The 19,919-nt window shown below is 36.8% G+C and overlaps 1 protein-coding gene across 1 annotated transcript in view; it reads left to right on the top strand.

Moving 5' to 3' along the window:
• Positions 1–19,919, top strand: part of CRYBG1 (crystallin beta-gamma domain containing 1) — a 44,089-nt gene that overhangs the window by 22,327 nt on the left and 1,843 nt on the right. Inside the window, exons 15-22 of the mRNA XM_085306965.1 lie at positions 4,967–5,093; positions 5,263–5,295; positions 7,051–7,160; positions 7,438–7,567; positions 11,139–11,278; positions 13,690–13,813; positions 15,035–15,193; positions 18,044–18,206. Coding sequence (XP_085163091.1) covers positions 4,967–5,093; positions 5,263–5,295; positions 7,051–7,160; positions 7,438–7,567; positions 11,139–11,278; positions 13,690–13,813; positions 15,035–15,193; positions 18,044–18,206 — 986 coding nt within the window. The remainder of the gene's footprint in view (positions 1–4,966; positions 5,094–5,262; positions 5,296–7,050; positions 7,161–7,437; positions 7,568–11,138; positions 11,279–13,689; positions 13,814–15,034; positions 15,194–18,043; positions 18,207–19,919) is intronic.

Raw genomic sequence — 19,919 nt, 5'->3', positions numbered from 1 at the left:
CTCACCCCCTGCCTCCTCCTAGCACCCTTTGTAGCCACTGTGCCCTCTCTCTTCTCTAATACGCAAGGAAGATGCATGGAAAGCAGTCACATCCTAAGGTTGAGAAACAGATTGTGGGTTACCTATCATGCCCTCTGTGTAGCTGTTCTAGTAAATGTGTCTGTTGCAGCTGAGATAGGAATCCTGCTCGAGTTTCTGAGTGTTTCAAGTGACTCTTCCCTAACGCTCTTATGGTAAAAGTGGGTAGAAATTATTTAAAACAAAGCCCTTGTCTCACTAGCTCTGCTACTGCCCTTGTATCTTTACCTTCTAGATTTTTAAAGGTATAATTCCTCRTATCATACTGAAAATACTTAATCTAAAAAAACAAAAAAAGTGAAGAATCCTTGAACCTTTCATAACATTTCTTTAAATATTGGAATCTGGCATAAGCAGTTGTAGCAATAACARGTAACATCTGAGCTATGTTTCTCCTGTAATTAATTTGCTTTGGTGCAATATAAAAGATGTATGAAAGAAAAGAAGGGCTGCCATTCTAGAGCACAGATAGCCCTGAACAAGTTCTGAGCTAAGCTATATCTCTAAACTGTATCCTGAAGACAACCCAGCTCTGCATTTGGGGAATGAGTAGTCCATTTGTGGGTAATTGAGAGCTAGTTGCACAGAATTTTCAGCTATTATTCTACGAAGGAATGTTTCCAAGCAGTACTTTAATGTCTTTGCTAAATCCAGAGTGAACAGATCTTGAAAAATATAGCTAAAGGTGGCGAGGGCTGCCTTCTTTTAAAACAAATGGGTAAATGCTTTRCTCTTAGTATTCTTTAGAAATAGCCTGGATTTTGGGCTTGGCTATAATTATTTTTCTACCATATTGCGGGGGGARTAGAGGGAGGAAGGTAATGCAGACTCTTTGAAAATGAGAGGCCTGCTTTAAATATAATTTTCATCTTTACTTCCAAATTGGCAGTATTGTAAATGGCAGAAAATGGAAGTATTAAGTTGCAACAGGTAACACCCTTTACAAGTTTAAGCAAGCACTAAGCAACTGTGTTATACAATTTGTGATTTCCTGTTTGCTTAGTAACTCTTCATGCTTATATTTAATAGTAATCAAAATCATAGGCACTGCATGTTTTGAAATGTCTTGTCTTTATTTGTACACATCTTTCAGTTGCACTAAACTTTTGCCAAAAATACTGAACGTCTTTTTGTTAATCCTTCTTAAACATGGTGGAAGAACTCCAGATTTATTTTCTACATAGCTCTTTGTTTTGCTCTAGTCCTGTAATTCATACCGTTTTTCCCTGAATTTTCAAATAATTAGCCTACAGTGCAGGTTTGGCTGCCTTTAGGATACATAGTTGTGAGAAGATCAATAGGTGATGAGCAGTTCTTATACAGGAGCCAGAATGTAATATATTCTAGTGTACCAGATGCATTTGGGAAGATAATATAGGTGAAATGGAAGAGATGCTACATACAAGAACAAACCTCCACTGTGAGATGAAAAGGGTAGAAGCCATTAGGTACAAGTAGGAAAACATTTCAGACAAAGCTTCCTCTTCCCTACATTTCTGATGTCAGCACAAAAGTTCAAGAGAACCTTTAAAGGAGTCAGCAAATTAAAATACACAAGTCTGTGGGCTCATAGGCACAAAGGGATCTTTATGCTATGTTATCATCTTGTTGCCATTCCTGTAAATGTTCATGTGATAAAGAACCTGTTTTCTCTCTTTCCTGTAAACAGAATTTGATCGCTTCCTCTGTGTTCATCATGCTACAAACTTGCAAGTGCCRTTCATCTCCTTACTTTTCTCCTCAGCCCTGCATGGTCTAGCTGATGAGCATTTATACTCCAATTTAAATGAATTTATCTCAAAGTAGTATTTAATTTTTAAAGATTGCGGGTTCTATTTCAGAGCTAAAGGAGCACTTCTGTGCTTGAAAACCTACTTATCACAGCTATGTCACTTGGTTTAATGAAGGTGTTACTGTATCCTCTATACCTGAGAGAGAGATATACCTTCCAGGAGATAATTTGTCTTGCCATAGGATCAGCATCTCAGCAGCACTAAAAGGGAGGGATTGCTCTTCTCGGCTGATGTTAGAAAGCACCTACRTGTTGAGAGAGGCCAGCATTTTGAAAGCTAAAATTAAGTAAGGTGAATCCTGAGCTAACCAAGGACAAAGCATTTTTTCAGCAACTCATGAGTCACTGATTTTTCTTCGCTGTTCTGCCAGACTGTGTTTTGGGTTGCCTTCTAGATATTACATATGCAAGCTTTTAGTGAGGATATTGTGAGTGCAATAGTACTTGTAGTTTGTAGATGACACTCCTGGCCACGTCTCTGCTTTCAGCAGTGTGGATGGCGCTGTGGAGCAAGGTCTCCATTGCCTTTCTGGCAGCAACCTGGGATGAGGCTGTTGCTCAGCCTAGCTAAGGTAGCTGCTTAGCAGGAGTTTACAAAACTATGGCATTAAGCAAAATCGCTTCCTCTGGAGCAGAGTGGCTGTTGCTGTGCTGCAGGGGCATACTGCTGTTCTTGTGGCCCTTGGCAAGCAGAGATGCAGCATTTTCTTTTAAACAGAGGCTTTGCCTTGCTCTCCTGGCAGCTTGCATGGCTTTCTGAATGTAGTGAAAACTGGGTGTTTTACCAGTGAGCCCTGGTAGAAGAAACCCTCCAACTACATGGGTTGACTTGGATGGGAGAGTGGTACTGTAGATACCRTTGATTTCAACGCAGGCATGTGTTGAAAGTGAGATGCACTAACTACTTYTGTATTGGGGCTTCTTAGATGGGAGGAAAAGTAGTAAATGCTGTTGAGATGCTTAGGAGGTATCTGATGTGTTTTACCATTCGCTTAGTATCAGGAACATCTGTCTTCATAGATGTCAGTCAAGCTCCAAGTATCATGTACTATAGTTGTAGCCTAGTATTTGTGCAGGGAAAAAATTAATAAATATCCACTTAAGAAATTGGTTAAGGAAACCTCATCTTCATAGCTTTTGATGCCAAGTGGCATACAGGTATAAACACACCTGGGCTGTTTGAACTTTCTGCCTAATTTATTGTACATACCAATGTCTCTTTGATAAATTAGTATGAGATGATTTAGGAGTGTGTCTTGAAATATGCCTTGAGTAATTAGTGCATAACTATTTAGAATAATTGATTATATCTGAGGCAAACCAAGAGATGTGAGTAGTGATAAATATGAATCACTGTGTGAGTGCTTCCATGGACAAATAATATGAAGCTCACGCTCTCAGCACACACGTGCTGATGTAACTTCATTTCTGTTTGAAGTTACCCCACTACTTATGTTTGCAGAGGCTCTGGCATTTGTACCTCAACTAAAACTGCAGCTTAATAGAATCTAGTTGCTCAACACAGAAAAATCATCCTATAGTGAAGTCAGATGGTGAGAGTTCAAAAATTCGGTATCATTTCACTGCATTATGATGTGAATTTCTTTGTTAGTGTTGAAATTCTGTGAGAAGTGGGTTCTGGCATAGTATAGTGTAGACTCATTATGTGTAGTTTATTGGGTAAAATCAAAGCTGGTTGATTATAAGTAGGTTATCTTGCAGAACCAGGAAGATGATTTGATCCCTGCCTAAATATAATGAAATGCAGTCAATATTGTGGCTGATTCTAATGCCAGCAGTCAAAAGAAAAAAAAGGGGGAGCAAGTGGAGAAGAGGAAGATATTTTTAAAAAGCCGTAAGTTAATTATCAGAAAGTTTGGAAAGCCTAGCAGTACAAGACTGAAAGATTTAAGGAGCTTTTTTATGTTTTTTTTTGTTTTTTTTTTTTGTTTTTTTTTTTTTTTTTTTTTCAGTATGCAGTAATCAAGTCTCTGCATCTTTTGGAGAGCTTCCCAGCCTTTCTTCATGCTGTGAATCTACTGTTTTTTTCCGTTAAAAAGTTAACACTGATGCGGAAGTGCTTAATCCAGACTTGCAATGTGGAGACCAGATTAGAAAAGCCACRTGCTAAGAGGTTTCTTAAAATGTGGTAGGCTATGCCTAGCAGGACTGGCTGGTAGCAGGTGCACTTCCGTAACCTCCGACTAGAAATGAAGTGCTGCAAGGGTAATTAAATGTTGGAGAGATATATGTCGTATTTGGTAGCTTTTCTAATGTTTGAACTTCTATATCTCAAAGTTCAGTGTCTTTGCAGAAAGACGTATTCTGACTGAGCCAAAAGCTAGGGATTTAATGCAGGAATCTGAGACTCTGAGAATCTGTCAGCATGAGAGCTGACTGAGTAGTCATAATAATTGCTTTTAACTTAAATACATTAATCTGGTCAGATTTTGTGATGGTTTTAATGTTTAACTTCTAAGGAAGTTCTTATTGCTGATGTCTGTGATTCCTAGCAGGGAACAGTCTGTGCTTTCATTAGTATAAAGGCCTTTTGTTACAAACTTAACTTTTATGGGATATATGTTTGCTTAAACACAGCAGAGCTTTGATAATACTAATTTTTAATGTTGCCTGTAGCTATCTTTATGGCACAGAGAACTCTGAAAGTTAGTTTCATCCAAAACAATGACATTCTGATATCTTTGTTTTTCTAGAAAAGAACTTGGTCTAGATAAAATAATAGAATTGTGAAACATCTCAAATTTTCTGGTGGGAGACAGCTTTTAAAATACCTCGTAGTTCTGGTCTGCCTAGAACTGGTCTGCTTTAGGTAGTTCACTCATATTCATACTGATGTAATAGTAGATTGAATGGAATACATGGTTTTATAGTTGTAGAAGGTTTTGGAATAGGTTTAGAGTAGGTTTAGAGTTTTAATAGCATCACAGTTTGAATGATGATATTAGTTGTATTTTTTTTCCTGTCTATCTGATCTGTTCTTAGCATTAAGACCATAATAAATATTTACTTTTGTTCTGGAAGAAGCACTTTGACGTTCCCCCCGTCTCTCTTTCTCTCTCTCGTTCTCTCTCTCAGGTGGGTTGCTTATGAGCATCCTGAGTTTACAGGAGAGCAATACATACTGGATAAAGGGCTATATCCCAGCATTGAGGCATGGGGCGGCAAGAATTGTAAAATATCATCAGTTCAACCCATTGTTCTGGTAAGGAGTTTGTTTTACACTTGTTTTGCACATTTTGCTGAAGTATTTGTGGCTGGTTTTTTAAATCAAATTAATTTTAGTGCACTTGTCAGTCAGTAAGCTTTTTTATGCTTCTTTGTTATTTCAGCACTTTTTAACATAATTCTTTTTATTCCCCAAACTTTTGTAGGATATAGTTGGAAGCGAAAGGGRTAAAGTCAAGGTAAGGCACTTCTCTATATGTATGAAACGTACTGTGTGGTATCTGTTTAACACGTGTAAATAAAGAAATGGGATCAGCTTTTTGTCCACTGAAACACCCAGGAATTTGCACAGATGGTTGACCAATCAGATAAAGCGTGAGAACCGTAAGTGAAGGAAGGCTGCTTTCTGAATCTTGTAGGTAAGGCACATTAAGGTCCAGGAGAGRTTGGATTTAATATACAGCTGTTTTCAGAACCTGCTGTATGGCCAGGCAGAGATTTGGCTTGGTGAGTGAGTTGCTTGGGGTTGCCAGTGATGGCTCTATGGAGCTGGAGCCCACGCTCACCTGTGCAGGACTTCAGCTACGAGGCTCAAGCATCTGGATTCGACCCAAGAGGCAAGGGTCCTGCAAGTTAGGTGGTGGTGTACATGCTGCGATTGTGACTTAAACCTTTTTAAATCTAGCTTTTTGGTTAACTGCTGCTGGTGACTGCACTCGGAAAGAATCTAGTTCTCTCATAAATACTTTTTTCTGAGTTGTCATGCTTAAAAGTTAATGACACCTTTGCCACTAAGAGAAGAAAATAGCAGAGAGAACTTGTCTGTTCAATAAGTTAGTGTATTTTTATGTTAGACTGTGTCCTATGTACAAGTACAAATATATAATTTTGACAGTAAGATTGATGTGGGGGCTTTTTTCATCCTCTCATAATTCTGAGCYTTTTCATTTTTGCCTCTCTATGAGGTTATTCTTATTTTTGTTTTAGTGAAAATGATGACTATGTCAAGGAATTAAGAACCTAGGAGAAAAGTCTTGGCTGTCTTGATTTGCATTCTTACTAGCATGCCTCACTTCAATCTCTTTTATAGAAACATGTATAAACTACGGGGAGTAAAAATCTTAAGGCTGCTTATTTTCTGCTCTATGCATGAAAAACTATTTTTACATCTATATATTATGTTGCCTATTAAGAGCTTATCCTAAGGAAACAAAGAAGTAAATGGCTTGTAGTCAATAAACTGCATCCCTCATCAGCATGTTCTCTTTGGAGAATGCTGTACATGCCTGCACTTGTACCTCTATTAAGAGTGAATAAAGCTGGTACGCATGTGATAATGTGAATGACTTCTGTGTGATCAGAGTTAATTATCCTCTAACTAAATTAGCAGGTTTGCTGTTTAGAATGTTTTCTTTTTAAAACAAGGACAAAAGACACTTACTGACTTATCCTCTCGTATCCTCAGAATAAAGAAAGAATTGACATGGCTCTGCCTATAGTTGAAACAGAGCACATAGAGCCCTTTCACCCTGGGAATATATACCACACCTATTGGCGTGCTGTCTGAGTTCTTTGCCAAGATTATGTTTTGAGAAATAAGTGGTTTTCATTTAGTGGAAAGAGTACATGTTTTGGAGATTAAATGGATTAAGCACAGTTTATGGCCCTTTTATTAATGATATGCCAATTCTGGCCATTCTATGGGGATTTAAAAATCTTTTCTGACAATACCAGGAGCTATTCTTGTTTGTCAGTGATTTTTAACTATTTTATGTGTTATTAAATGATTTATAGTCAGCAAGGTGTCAATATCAAAAGTTATTTCTATCTTGAAAAGGCATTACAACGTTGAGATATTTAAAAATTATATGCAGCTGAGGGAGTCTCAATTTTTAAGTAGATTTTAATTTAGTAACAGAAGTAATGATAAAGTCATGTTGCTGAAGATTGAGGAATGAATTGTTTTTAAATGCTTTGTTTATAACTTTTTGAAGGTCCAGTTATTTTCGGAGCCTGAATTCAAGGGTAACTGCCAAATATTTGAAAAAAACACAAAATGTATCAATTCATTTGCTGTGAAGTCTTCAAAAATTTTAGATGGCAGGTGAGTGATTTTGCAGTATTCATACAGCATAAATAAGTCCAGTAAAAGATTTTTTTTAAAAAGCAGCCATCTCTTTAACATTTGAAATGGTTTCACAGCAGGGAGCTTAAAGAGAAAAGATAAATTATAATACTTTGCAGTTTACACAACATTTTAGCTTGTCAGGACAAAAAGAARTTGTAGATAATATTTCTATCAATAGCTAAAGACTAAGAAATGCTAGTATTGTTGTCGTTGCACAGAATTCTTAAGAAACAACTTGTTCTTCTTCCTGCAGCTGCATAGTGTATGACCAGGAAGAATTCTCTGGTAACCAGTATGTGTTAGAGGAAGGAATCTATCCTGATCTCACAGCAATGGGATGCTCGCCCCAAGCAGTTCTAAAGTCTTTACGGATTATAAATATTGTAAGTAAAGCAGATAAGTACACTGATGTCTCTGATCTCCCCATTTTTGCAACAGTAAAATGATAGGGAGGCATGAACAATAAAGCAGCACTTTTTTTTCTGTTCAGTAGCAGTTAAATGTTCTATCTGCAGACAGTGTTTTTGGCCTCCGCTGTTTTTGCAAAGAGAGGACTTCACAGAAGCAGCTGCTTGTCATCACTGTTTATAATGACAAAAGGACTTCTGTAAAAGCAGTCAAGTCTCAGACAGACTTGTTATTTCCCCACAGAGATCACTAGAGTAGATTGAGAATTGTCAGTAGGACCATGTGAAGAAACATTTGTACTAACTGTCTTTGCTTTTCATGCATGCTAAAAAAGCAGACTACAGCTGTGCAACTTTGCTGAAATATATGTAATTATAAAATACCATTGCTATCATCAGGGAAATGTAATTTGTGTTCATCACAGAATGATGCACCCTTCTAGATAAAGTAAAGCAACACCTAGTACCATTTGGCAAAATTTGGCTGTTATTATGTGTGACAGATACAAACTCAACATTTACATATGTTGTAACTCATCAATGGTCAAGAACAAGTTTGCTCAAGCCTATAACCAGTCATAATAGATCAGTTGTGGAATCTGCAATACCTTAAAGATCAAAGTAGCTATTAGCAAAATGTAGTCAAGTATTTAGAAACCTATTGCAGTTAAAATGAAGGGACGATAAATATTTTAAAAAAGGAAGAGTAAACTGTTGACTGTCTTTGAATTTAGCATTTTTATTGTGCTCCACTGTAATTTTGGTAGCTTGTCAGTGATGTAGCAGTTGACTAAGGAGGAATAAAATGTGCCATTCTCTTTAATGTCTGTGAAGCATTTTGATGTATGATGTAAACAAACACCTGCAGCAAATATGTCTTTGGAACTGTTTTGCTGTCTGGGAGACAGATGGATGATCGCATACGTGAATTAAAGAAGGCTTTTTGTACATTTTAAATCTCAAGGGTTTAAAATGCTTGTTTCATTCTGGAAGGATAAACTTACTGGAAAATTTCTTCTTCATGATAGGGGATGTCATGCTAAAACAGCCAAATGGCAATTTTTTGCCTTTTGAAGTTCTTAAAGTTTATGAGACTCGTCCTAGCAGTGTGATTTATCTCTGTTAGATAGTAGGGGAAAATTGTGCCTATCTACAAATCATAGAGTGCTACTTTCTTCTTCAGAAGCTTTCTGCTTGAAGGAAAGAGGAAAGTGAATTGCTCTGCTCAGCTGTTAGCAAACCTGAATCCAGAGAAAAGAATTCAGATCATATTATACAATTTGTTTTTCATAATTTTATGAAAGCCTGAGTTTATTATTCCGGATATCAGGTGAAACTGGTAAATTTATTTATTTTTTTTTTGGCAACACCAGTCTCAACACCTATYCTCACCCCCACAATTTGCTGTTCCCACAACTTTCCCCATGATTTTCCACAATGTTTGTACACACAAAGCACCTTTTCCATTTTAATAAGTCAAGCTACTGTACTTAYCTACACACCCACATACACACCCCTGGACACTTCATACATTTGAAAGTTAAAAGGAGTTTTGTTCCTAAGCTCAAGATTCTTTCTTACTTATTATCACTAAAGGTTCATATTTATTTGTATCGCCATATCTTTACTGGATTGTGCTTGTTCTGCATGTTCCAAATAATTGTGTTGCAGACAGAAAATAATATTTTACTACTTAGATTTGCTACATGTTCTTTGAACACATTATAAAGATAACCCTGCGTGTGGGTTATACTTGAACAATCATGCTGAAAATAATGTTTTTAACAAGTAACTCTGTGAAATAGCTAAACGTAGCTATACATGGGAACCAGCTTTGTGCAGTGCAATACATGGGAAGAATGCAAGTTAGAAAACTTTTAGTTGACCTTGTACTACATGCTGTGGGGAATGTTTTGTGTAAGTGTTGCTGCTTAATCTGAAAACACCCGGAGTAGAAGGTGTGGTTCAGAACTGGAGGATTTTCTTTTCTGTTTCTCTGTTTTGTTTCTAAATAGATTATTTCTGAAATATTGCATGTGGCTCAAGGGTTACTTTCTGACCAACTCTGTATCACAGAATACAGGTGCAGATCTGTAAAAGGGCTTGAGGGTTCAGAGATACCAGAACATAATCATAGTGTAACTGTTCATGTTGGGCTCTTAACCCATGATGAGCAAGACAGTATGACTTGGTGTTAACCTTCCATTGTGGGCATTAGTCTACTCTCGTTTTTGGGTAAGGTGAAAGGACTAGCCCTGTGTTTTCCACAGCCTAACAGCGTGCAGGTAAATGGGAAGCATAGCTCAGTTGTGATGTGGTAAYCTGGACTGTGTTGAGATAATGGTGATTCTAATGAAATGTTCATCTGGGCCCTTGAACATCTAGAGGAAGATTAAAGAGTGATTTAAGCACTGTCTAAAATTGGTAAACATCTACATTTTTTWAAAAAAATAAATGCACATGGAAGCATGTGTATCTGCTGCTATGTGTATCATGAACCAACTCTGCCTTGGTGTGGCCTGATTTATGCCTGAGGCCAGTTATGAGTCTGTCTAGACTTCTCTTCATGTCCAGAGTTCCTAATCCAGCTGGTGCATTTGGAGTACACCTAGCATATGCCAGCAGGAAGCAGCTCTTCTGGCCATAGCATCTGCTTTAGTCATGATGGGAAGACCTGTGAGAAGGGGAGTGGCAGAGTCATTTCTATCTATGAGCATAAATWATGACACCAGGGAACTCAGACTTTATCTTATCCTGCGGGATTTAAAATTGTTACCTCCCAACTTCCAAATGAGGAGGAGTTGTTCCTGATCCACTACAGGTATCTTGCCACATGGAAAAGAACCCCAYGTTCATTATCCAGAAAGCATTTAAAGTGGATTCAGTGATGCAGCAAGTTTCATAGGSGCAGAACCCCTTTGAAAGCAGAAGTGTTTTGACAGAGAGACGGAAGAATCCTCTCCCCAGAGCAATCTGGAGGATTGTGGTGCTACAGTTTCGCTTGAGTCATGAATTTGACCTCAAAAATACAGATCTTGAGGCTTTTGTCTAGTGTGAGATTGTTACTATCATAACCCATTGGAAGAGTTAAAAATGAAAGCAGTAAATAATAAGACAAGTCTGTCATCATTTGAGGCTATAGAAATCAGTATTACATTACTGTGTAACTGAAGATAAGAATTCCTTCAGTGAAGYTGGGGTTTAATGCAATGGAAGGGGGATATGACATTAATTAAAATGTGTTTAAAATTATAATTAAGTGATTATATGAGGATCAACCATAAAGACATTTGTTTGCACTTTACGATAAGGTTTTATGTTGCGTGCAAAAAGACCCATTCTGKTTTAGATAAGATTTTATAATATAACTTTTTAACTTGCCTTTCTTACGAATAACTTGTGGCAAAGGAAAAACTTTATTCAGGGTCTTTGATCTTAAACAATCAAGCAGAAAACTGTGAAATAAAAGGACTGTGCAGGGTAACGATGTTCATAGTCACATCTAGAGTTTTAATGTCCTATAAATGTGCTTACTTTCCTTTTACAGGAGCTGTCCGAGCCATGCATAGCTCTTTTTGAAAAGGTRTGTTTCCAAGGAAAGAAAATTGAATTCAATACAGAAATCTTAAATCTCCAGTTCCTGGGATACAACCCTCGAATAGCTTCAGTCCAAGTCCTTGGTGGCACGTAAGTTGAAAAGAATTTTTTGATTCTTTTGAGTTACATAGTTATTCATCAGAAAAATCACAGATAACAGAAAACAGGAAGCATAAAACTGTAGTATTGTAATGTGTGCAGTGCATTAACACACTTGCACAGAACCTTCCCAGAGCCTGTTTCTGCAGCATGTCATCACTGACTAAGAAGTTGCTGTGCTTTTCTAAGAAGTTGAAATTAATATATATAAAACTGATAAAGGGGACTGACTGCTTCCCTCATCTCATAGCATCATCAAAGCCAGCTTGCACAGCATCTTTAAAACCAACTTTCATGCTCTTATATTAGGTTTCAGTCATAACAAATCATGCAGTGTATGATCCATGTYCCATGTCATGAGTTCAAAACCTTTTAATAAGCCTTTATAGTTATTATTTTAGCTGGATATTATGAACACAATGGTACAAYCAAGTCATCTGACCCTTTCTAGCATTAGTACTAGTACTCCCTTTTCAGTAATCGGGTCAAACTCTTGATACAGATTTGGTTATCAGTTAATTCTTAAGCTATTTGAAGTAGCTATATCTCTAATTTTACTCATGTAAAGATGATGTGAAAAAAAGTTTATGGTGAAGTTTTAAAAATTGTCTGGAAACATTTTGAAAAAAAAATGTGTTAGCCTCGTCCAGTGTTTCAGCAGATCTGTTAAATTTCTTTTATTGTGTTTTTCTTGGTGTTAACCTCTACCTCCAAGCTACTTCCCTCAAGTATATGTTCAGATTTTTAAACTTTAGAGTCAGATTTTTTTAAATGATAGATTCATGTAATTATTCTACATTTAAGTGGGTTTTTTTTTCCTGACAAGGTAAATTTTCAATATGCTTTTGTTTGTGTGTGCGTGTGCGTGTGCGTGCACATGCTGTCCTCACTTACTACTGCCCTCAAGTGGATAGCTAATACTAGATCCCAAGCACATAMCATATTCTCTGTTTGGAAAAACTGGTGAAGGGGTTTCCTTAGTTCATTGTATTGAAGTTTGAAACATAAAAGTCATGAGAAAAGCTGTGCAAAAGATACATGCTGTGTATTCTTGAGTCTCTTGATTTTGATATCTTTCAACATAACTGCAGTACAGTTGATTCTCACTTTCCATAAGGAGAAAAAAAACATGAAGTCAAAGATCAGGTTATTTCTTTGCCAAGGACATGGTTGCCATTCAGGTAATGGAGCTGTTAATTGTGTGCATTTCCTAACCGATGAATGTAAATGTCTTTTCTGGTTGGTCACTGGCTGTATGTAGAATATGATATGGAAATTCTGTTTTCATTATTGCAGTGCCAGCTGCAGTAGTTCTCAAACCATGGGCTTCACAGTTTGTTACCTCTACTGTTTTCCCTTTTTGAAAGGATTTTGGTCTTCTCTCCTCTCTTAGTATAAGATTCATTTATAATTCTCTTAATCTTCTATTTGGGAATAAATGGGGATAGGCCATGAARGAGCTCCAAAATGAAGGTGAGTGTGCTTCTTCTGGATATAACATACAAGTCTACTGAAGAATCTGTCAGAAGAAAGAAGGTGACAGCTAAATGTGGATATGCAATGTTCATGTACTGAAAACCTATGGTTACTRGATAGTCCCAGCAAATCAGTGTGCTGTAATTTCTGTAAGTGTGAGTAAGCTAGACAACTCTGTGTCACAGCCGGTTTCGAAGTCCAGTTGTATTTCACTCCCTATGGTATTAGTAAAGATGCAGTAGTCAAGTTCTGACAGGTTGCTCTCAATATGTGATTGTTAGGATGCTTGGACACACACTAGGGAATGCCAAACAGGAAATTTTCTATCTCTATCCTATTTMTCTTTGTTTTTTCCCCCTGTTTTCAAGTATTTGGAAAGAGGAGAGGTATTCTGAGATTAAACTCTGTATCAAAAGATCCTAGAGCATTTCAMCCTGTTACGGTTCCAGTATTTGCTTGTCACAAGCACTTTGTTTCCCTAGTGCTTCTTTCCCATGTAGGTTGGGCTCATCTCAGTTAAGGTCTACAGAACTATTGGCTTTGCATGTACAGCAATGTAACACACACAGCATATAAAGCATGTACATATATGTTCCTTGAGGATTCCCTGTGCATCCTGAAACCAAGTGATATTTAAAAGTTAGATACTCGTTTACAATAAGAAAATACTTTATTTCATTCAGCTTGTAATTTTTCAATAACAGGATGTCAAAATGTGAACTCCAGGGTACACATCTTACAGTGGYTCTAAATCAGGAGATGGTTTTATTACTTTGAAGACCTGTTAAAAGAATCCCAGTCCTACGAGACATTGACTTTGCTAAGTTAAATGCTACTTTTTTATGCAACAGATTTCTGTTAAACCTATTTATTGATTCAGAGCAAGGATTTGACAGCAAAAGTGCTCTTTATTTTTCCCCCCCCAGATGGATAATTTATGAACACAGTAATTACAGGGGGCGTCAGATGTTGTTATCACCGAACAAAATTCCAGATTGGTATAAACTGAGTGGCTACTGTCAGATAGGTTCTCTGCGACCTTTACTTCAGGTGAGTAGGCTCTGCTATGAGGTTGGCAGATCCTAATTTGTATTTAGTAAAGGTGGGTGAGGGGATATTATACAGTTGAAAACAGTGGAAAACAGTGTATGATCTTGTATATACAGGCTTCAGAAATGGCTGTTTTATAARGAAACTGCTCTACAATTCTGTTTTCAATAAAAACTGATTGACTGTGCTACATGCCATGTAATTCTGCTTAAACTGTCCATTGAGTACACTTCAAACTGAAGTACAGAAGATGCCATGTAAGGATTGGCTAAATTACTTAATGGCTATAACTATTGTATGGATAATATTTTAAGGTGTTTTCTAATTAGCTACCAAACTAGTCACTGGCATGCTGTCTGTAGTATCTTATATTATGTTTGGAACAGCAAGAAAACTGGCCAACAAAATTAGACACTTCAGTTAGTAGTGCTTTTGTGTATTTCTCTTTTTTCAAAAAAAAAAAAAAAAAAAACTTCTCTGTTTATTACATAGCAAATAATTTGCAGATCTAATGTAAAAATTATTCTCATGATGTTTTCCATTTTGTTCTCTAAATGGGGACTATCTGATTCAGTTCACGTTCTGCAGCCATTTTTGAGCTCTAATGCTTGAGGGTCTTTTGAGCCATATTGAGGAAACAACTTTTTGTAATTCATAGATTTCTTGTACCTGTAAGAAATACATTTGTTTGCTGTCATAGTTTGCTTTGTATAGCCTCAAGCAGAGTTAAAAATAATATGTTTTTGACTTTGCTGACTGAGATCCTGTCTAAACAGAAATGTTAATGTGTAATGAGCCACAGCATGAATGTGCAGTTGAAATACTTTGTGTTAATGAAATAAGCAACACTGCACAAATACACACTTAATGAAGGCTAGGAGCCTTTATATGGGGAGTTAGCACATAGCAGTTAGTGATGCTATAAATTCAAAGTTCATAGCTTTTTTGGTTGGTTGGTTGAGTTTTTTCATATTGTGCACTGATTTCTGCACATAGACAGGCCTAGAACTCTCCATGCAGAACGGAGGATTCTTAAAGCTTGGCTCTTCTAGGTGTTAATGGACTTCAGAATTAAATTCCCAAACAGAAAATTTAAGCCATTTGAAAGAAAGAGGCAGACACCAAGTTCAGTACTGAGCAGTGATTGCCCTGAAGTTAACCAGAGCAGAATGTGTTTTGCACTGAAGAGACTGTGGTTAAAGAGTACTGTTGTTTCTGTAGAAACGTGTGTACTTCCGGCTTCGAAACAAGGAAACTGGAAAATTCATGTCAGCTGATGGAAATCTAGACAATTTAAATCTTCTCAGAATACAAGTTGCAGAAGATACTGATTCAGATGATCAAATCTGGGTTTATCAGGATGGATTCATAAGATGCCGGGTGAGGCTCAGACTCAATGTGAATTTTCTCTTTGCCCTCCAATTGTAGGACTGTCTGAATTTAATTTCTACTATATCATCTTACTTTATTTTCTTGACTTACTTCATTTCAGCTAAAATATGATCTCTTGTAGATTTTTTTTTGAACTCTGTTTTTGGGATGGTATAAACTACTTGTATCATGTCCCTTTTTGATATCCTTAAAATTTTCAGAGATTTTAGTTATGATTTACTCTTTCTTAAAGAATAAATACGGTAAGTACCAGAAGATCATAATCTTGCTTTTCATGTGTTCCCTCCACTTGCATGCCCCCTTTCTCAGCAGTGAAAATATCACTAAAGTATCAAAGCAGGGGAAACCTTTTAAAATGCAGCCCTTCCTAATAATCTTTYGAGCTTTGCATACCTATATTTGGGGCAGTAGATGATTGTGTGGTGTAGGTTATAGCCTCACTGGCAGTCACGTAAGCTGAAAGATGAAGTTCTAAAACATTTTCTGCTGGTTATGCCTATATTGGTCAAATTCATCCCTTTTCCACACTTGCTTGCATGTTTCTAAAGGAGGTTCTACTTTTCTCACAGTCTGTAAAACTAATCATGTGCGAAGTGTCGTTGAGGTGTGCACAGGTATGCACRCTTCATAATGCTTAAGCATATACATTAGTCTTAGGTAGGGATATGGGCCAAAGAAAATGAATTTAGTAAGTTACTTTAATACAGTTAAACAGCTTGAGTGCAAAGAATCATGTGAACTCTTTATATAGGATTGTGTAACTTCAAAGGAGTCACTGGTAACCATGTCATCTGTCCTGAAGGGAAGAATCTCACTGTTAATAAGCTAAGGCATTGTTTAGACATGTTTATAGGATAGATGCAGTAGTAAAGGGGATTTATGCAGACAGTAAAATTATGCCAACTAAGCAAACAGCTTTAATATCACATATAAAAGACTTTTCTCATGACAGTGCCTCTCAAACTTTTCACTGGAAGTATTATATCAGGATGATGCGGATTATATGGCTTTGGGTAAATGCTCTTGGTTTTTTACCTTGCATGTATTTCGTAATACAATTTTTCCATGCAAACAAAAAAATACACAGTTTGTGCTGCATAGCAGCCAAGTAGCTTAGTACTGAGTGCAGGACAGCAATGCTGGTCACAAATGACTGAGGTTTTCAGGAAAGACCTTTTCTAGATAGCTGGGATGATCAGCGAGTAGGATATGAAAGTCATTCCTTCCACTTGTCAGAAGCAGGTACAAATGGCAGATACGAATAGCAGATACGAGTTTGGGTAATCTCTCTCTTGATGAGTTTCTCAGAGATGGGGAAAGTAGTGACCTAGTTGACCTAATGTGTGAGCTTTCAAGTCCCAGTAGAGGAAAAAAAATAGGTACAGATGAGAATTTCAGAACTGCAGAATWAAATTAGCTTATTTCATGGCTTATATTTCAGTTCTAGGTTATGATAGTAAGAAGTACTACTTTTTCAAAACTGTATTTAATAATTTAGGGCCATATCAACAGTGGGAGATTGGTATTTAAATAGCCATTGAAGTCAGTTCATTAGCTACAGGAAGATTATGRTGATCTTTAATACTGAAAAATCACTGTTAATACAAAATAATTATTTGTAATTTGCTAGTAATACAGCTTTAATATTACAGAATCACAGAATCAGTAAAGTTGGAAGGGACCTCTGGAGATCATTTAGTCCAGCCTCCCTGCTCAAGCAGGGTCACTTAGAACACRTTAGACAGGGTTGCGTCCAGGCAGGCCTTGAAGATCTCCAGAGAAGGAGACTCCACAACCTSTCTGRGCAACCTGTKCCAGTGCTCCGTCACTCTCACAGGGAAGAAATTTCCCCTCACGGTCAGGCAGAACTTTATGTGGCTCAGTTTTGTCTTTTCAAATAAGTCTGATTTTGAATCCTCTTTTTTAACCATACAGACATTTGCAGAATTTTGAAATCAAGTAATACAAATGACTAGGAAAAGCATATAGAACAAAGAAGAAAATGTCATTATGATGCACTGTGGAATTTATACATTCTACAGTGTGCAGCTATGTCCTTTATCTCAAAAGGGTTATTGCAGAACTAGAAAAAAATAAAGGACAAAAAAGAATGACTTGAGGAGGTGACAAGCCTCCATGCAAGGAGTGACTATATAGCTAGTTCTCTTTAGCTTGCAAGGGGCAGTTTGAGGGATGATAAGATTGCAGGCTATAAACATATTTAGTGTGGACTAGATTGCCCCCTTAAATGGGGGAAGATTGAGAAGGAAGGAGCGCATCGATTAAARCTAGTAGTTGTATATTAAATAAATRGTATTTCTCTGTATGAYGTGTAGTTAAGATGTAGAACTACCTTCCAGAGTATGGTGTACGTGCGAAAAAGGGGCCACTGGTCTTAGTGAGTGAGTGACTAACAATTTCACATATAGGATAGTATCCATCAAGCTGTTAAAGATAGCCACTGTGCATGGAAAAGTCTCTGGGTTRGAAATTGCTCTAGGCTGGGAGAGTATAGCAGGAACATACTGCTCACAACAACAGAGCAAACGTAATCTTCCTTAGCATCTGTTACTGGTCACTGCTAGAGGTAGGTGCTAACTGCACCTTTTGATCTGATATAGCATGGTTATTTTAATGTTCTTGTGTAGTGGAGAGTGTCAGTAGAAACAGGAACAGAAGAAAAATAAATCAAGTTTAGCGGGAGAAATACATTCCTTAAGGGAAAAGTAGTAGTTCCTAGGTCTACTTCTCACCAACTTAAATTTCTCCAGATAAAAACAAGGAGATATTGGAAATAAGGCCTTTTGAATAACTGTTGTTGCCTTTCTGATGATATAGATGGCAGAGGATTGCTGTTTGACAATTGTTGGAAATCTTATAACTCCTGGCTCTAAACTGGGTCTATCATTTGAGCGGAATGAAGACAAACAGTATTGGCATATTAGTCCTGATGGCAAGATCTACAGCAAGATGAAACCAAAACTGGTTTTAGATGTCAAAGGTAAGCAAATGTGTTATCTCATTACACTGTGTCTTAATTACATGGTGTATATACAGTGGGATAGGCACTAAACATGCCTGTAAAATAAGCATGGTGTTATAGTTACTTTAATCTAGACTCATTTAATCTAGACTATTATCTAGCCTGACTTTTTGAAATATTTGGACCTTAGGACTGCATTTCATTTTTTTTCCTACATAGAGCTTAGTAACTCAAAGTATTTGCTTATCTTGTATTCACAGTGTCCACTCAGTGTAAATACCCTTACTTGTCAATTTTACTTGGCGCGAGGTGATGTGAATATGATTATTTTAAAATGCTGAAGCATTAAAGCTTCTCATTAGCTTTAATGTGTATAGAGCAAATTTTCTTACATAGTAGTTTTAGATGCAATAACCAATGGATATTAGGAAAGCAAAGGCAAGCTTTCCTTTCACATCAGGAACATTGATGTGATCAGACACAAAGAGCTTTTTTGTCCGTATTCTGAACACGAGATTCTGTCATAGCAGCAGATCCGTGCAGATCTGTGTGCACCTGATGCACATCTTAGAGCAGCATTTTGCTTCATGTGATGCTGTTCTTGAACTGTCTTTGCTTTCATAATTTCATGGCACCAATAAAGCATCAAATGGATTGGTCAGCAGAATTAGCATGATTACATGTTTTTACATAACTTTTSTATTGAGGGAGAGGAGTAACCATTTCCCATAACTGTTACATTTTTAGTTGTTTTAAAATTAATTTTGAATTGATGCTGTGACATTAATCACAGCAATTACTAAAATACTAAAARTACAAAATTCTCAGAGTCCACAGTCAACTTCTTGTAATTACAAAGGACAGGACCAGCAGAATTGTGAGGAAAGGGTTATATAATGTCTGTCTGAGATATAACACTGGTATATATACACTCATAAATCCTCTTTACAGCCATATAAAGTGTGTAGTAACTAATTGTGAACTTATCAAAAAGACTGCATGCGGTTCAAAGGAGAATCTTTATGCACRGCAACTCTGCACATACATTTTTCTAAAATCAGTTCTGAGTTGCAAAGAAGAGGCAGAAATAYTATGCTGGCTTGTCTTCAGTTAATCGTGTTAAAAGCACAGTATGTATTCTGCATTTATATTTGAAAAACTTCACAATCGACAGRTCTAGTGAGGAAAATATAGATTAACTTACAAATATATATTGAAATGATTATGCATTTTTTGTTTAAAACAAATCYGAAAAGATTAAATCTGAAAGAATACATACATCTATCTTTTATTTGAGAAAGTTGAATAGGAACATTATTTGTTCCAGAAAATGCTGTCAATGCATTCTTCACTACAAACTCAGCCTTCAAGTTCTTCAGCAAGTGAATGTATTTAAATTATGTGCTGACAATGCCATCTTGTGGATATATGGCCTAGTACAGTGGCTTGTCCCTTGTACCACTCTATTAATCTCTTGTAAAAACAGGAAAAAAAATCTTTTCAGTGGAACATGTTTACATTCTATCAGGTACTGCTTATAAAATATTTTTGCCATAGCGGTGATAACTCAGCTATGTATCTAATGTTATTCCCTGTAGCTGCTGGTAAAAGGTTTTTTCTTCTGGAAATACTTAATTAGTTTTCCTTCTTGTTCTTTCTGTGGAGAATTTTGCAAATATTTTTGATATGTATCTACTGCTTTTTAAAAATTGCCTGGTGATGAGAAGGAGA

Source organism: Rhea americana, unplaced genomic scaffold (assembly GCF_003343005.1).
Source record: "Rhea americana isolate MKP2758 unplaced genomic scaffold, rheAme1 scaffold_25, whole genome shotgun sequence".
Lineage (NCBI taxonomy): Eukaryota > Metazoa > Chordata > Aves > Rheiformes > Rheidae > Rhea > Rhea americana.
This window is presented reverse-complemented; position numbering and strand designations above follow the sequence as displayed.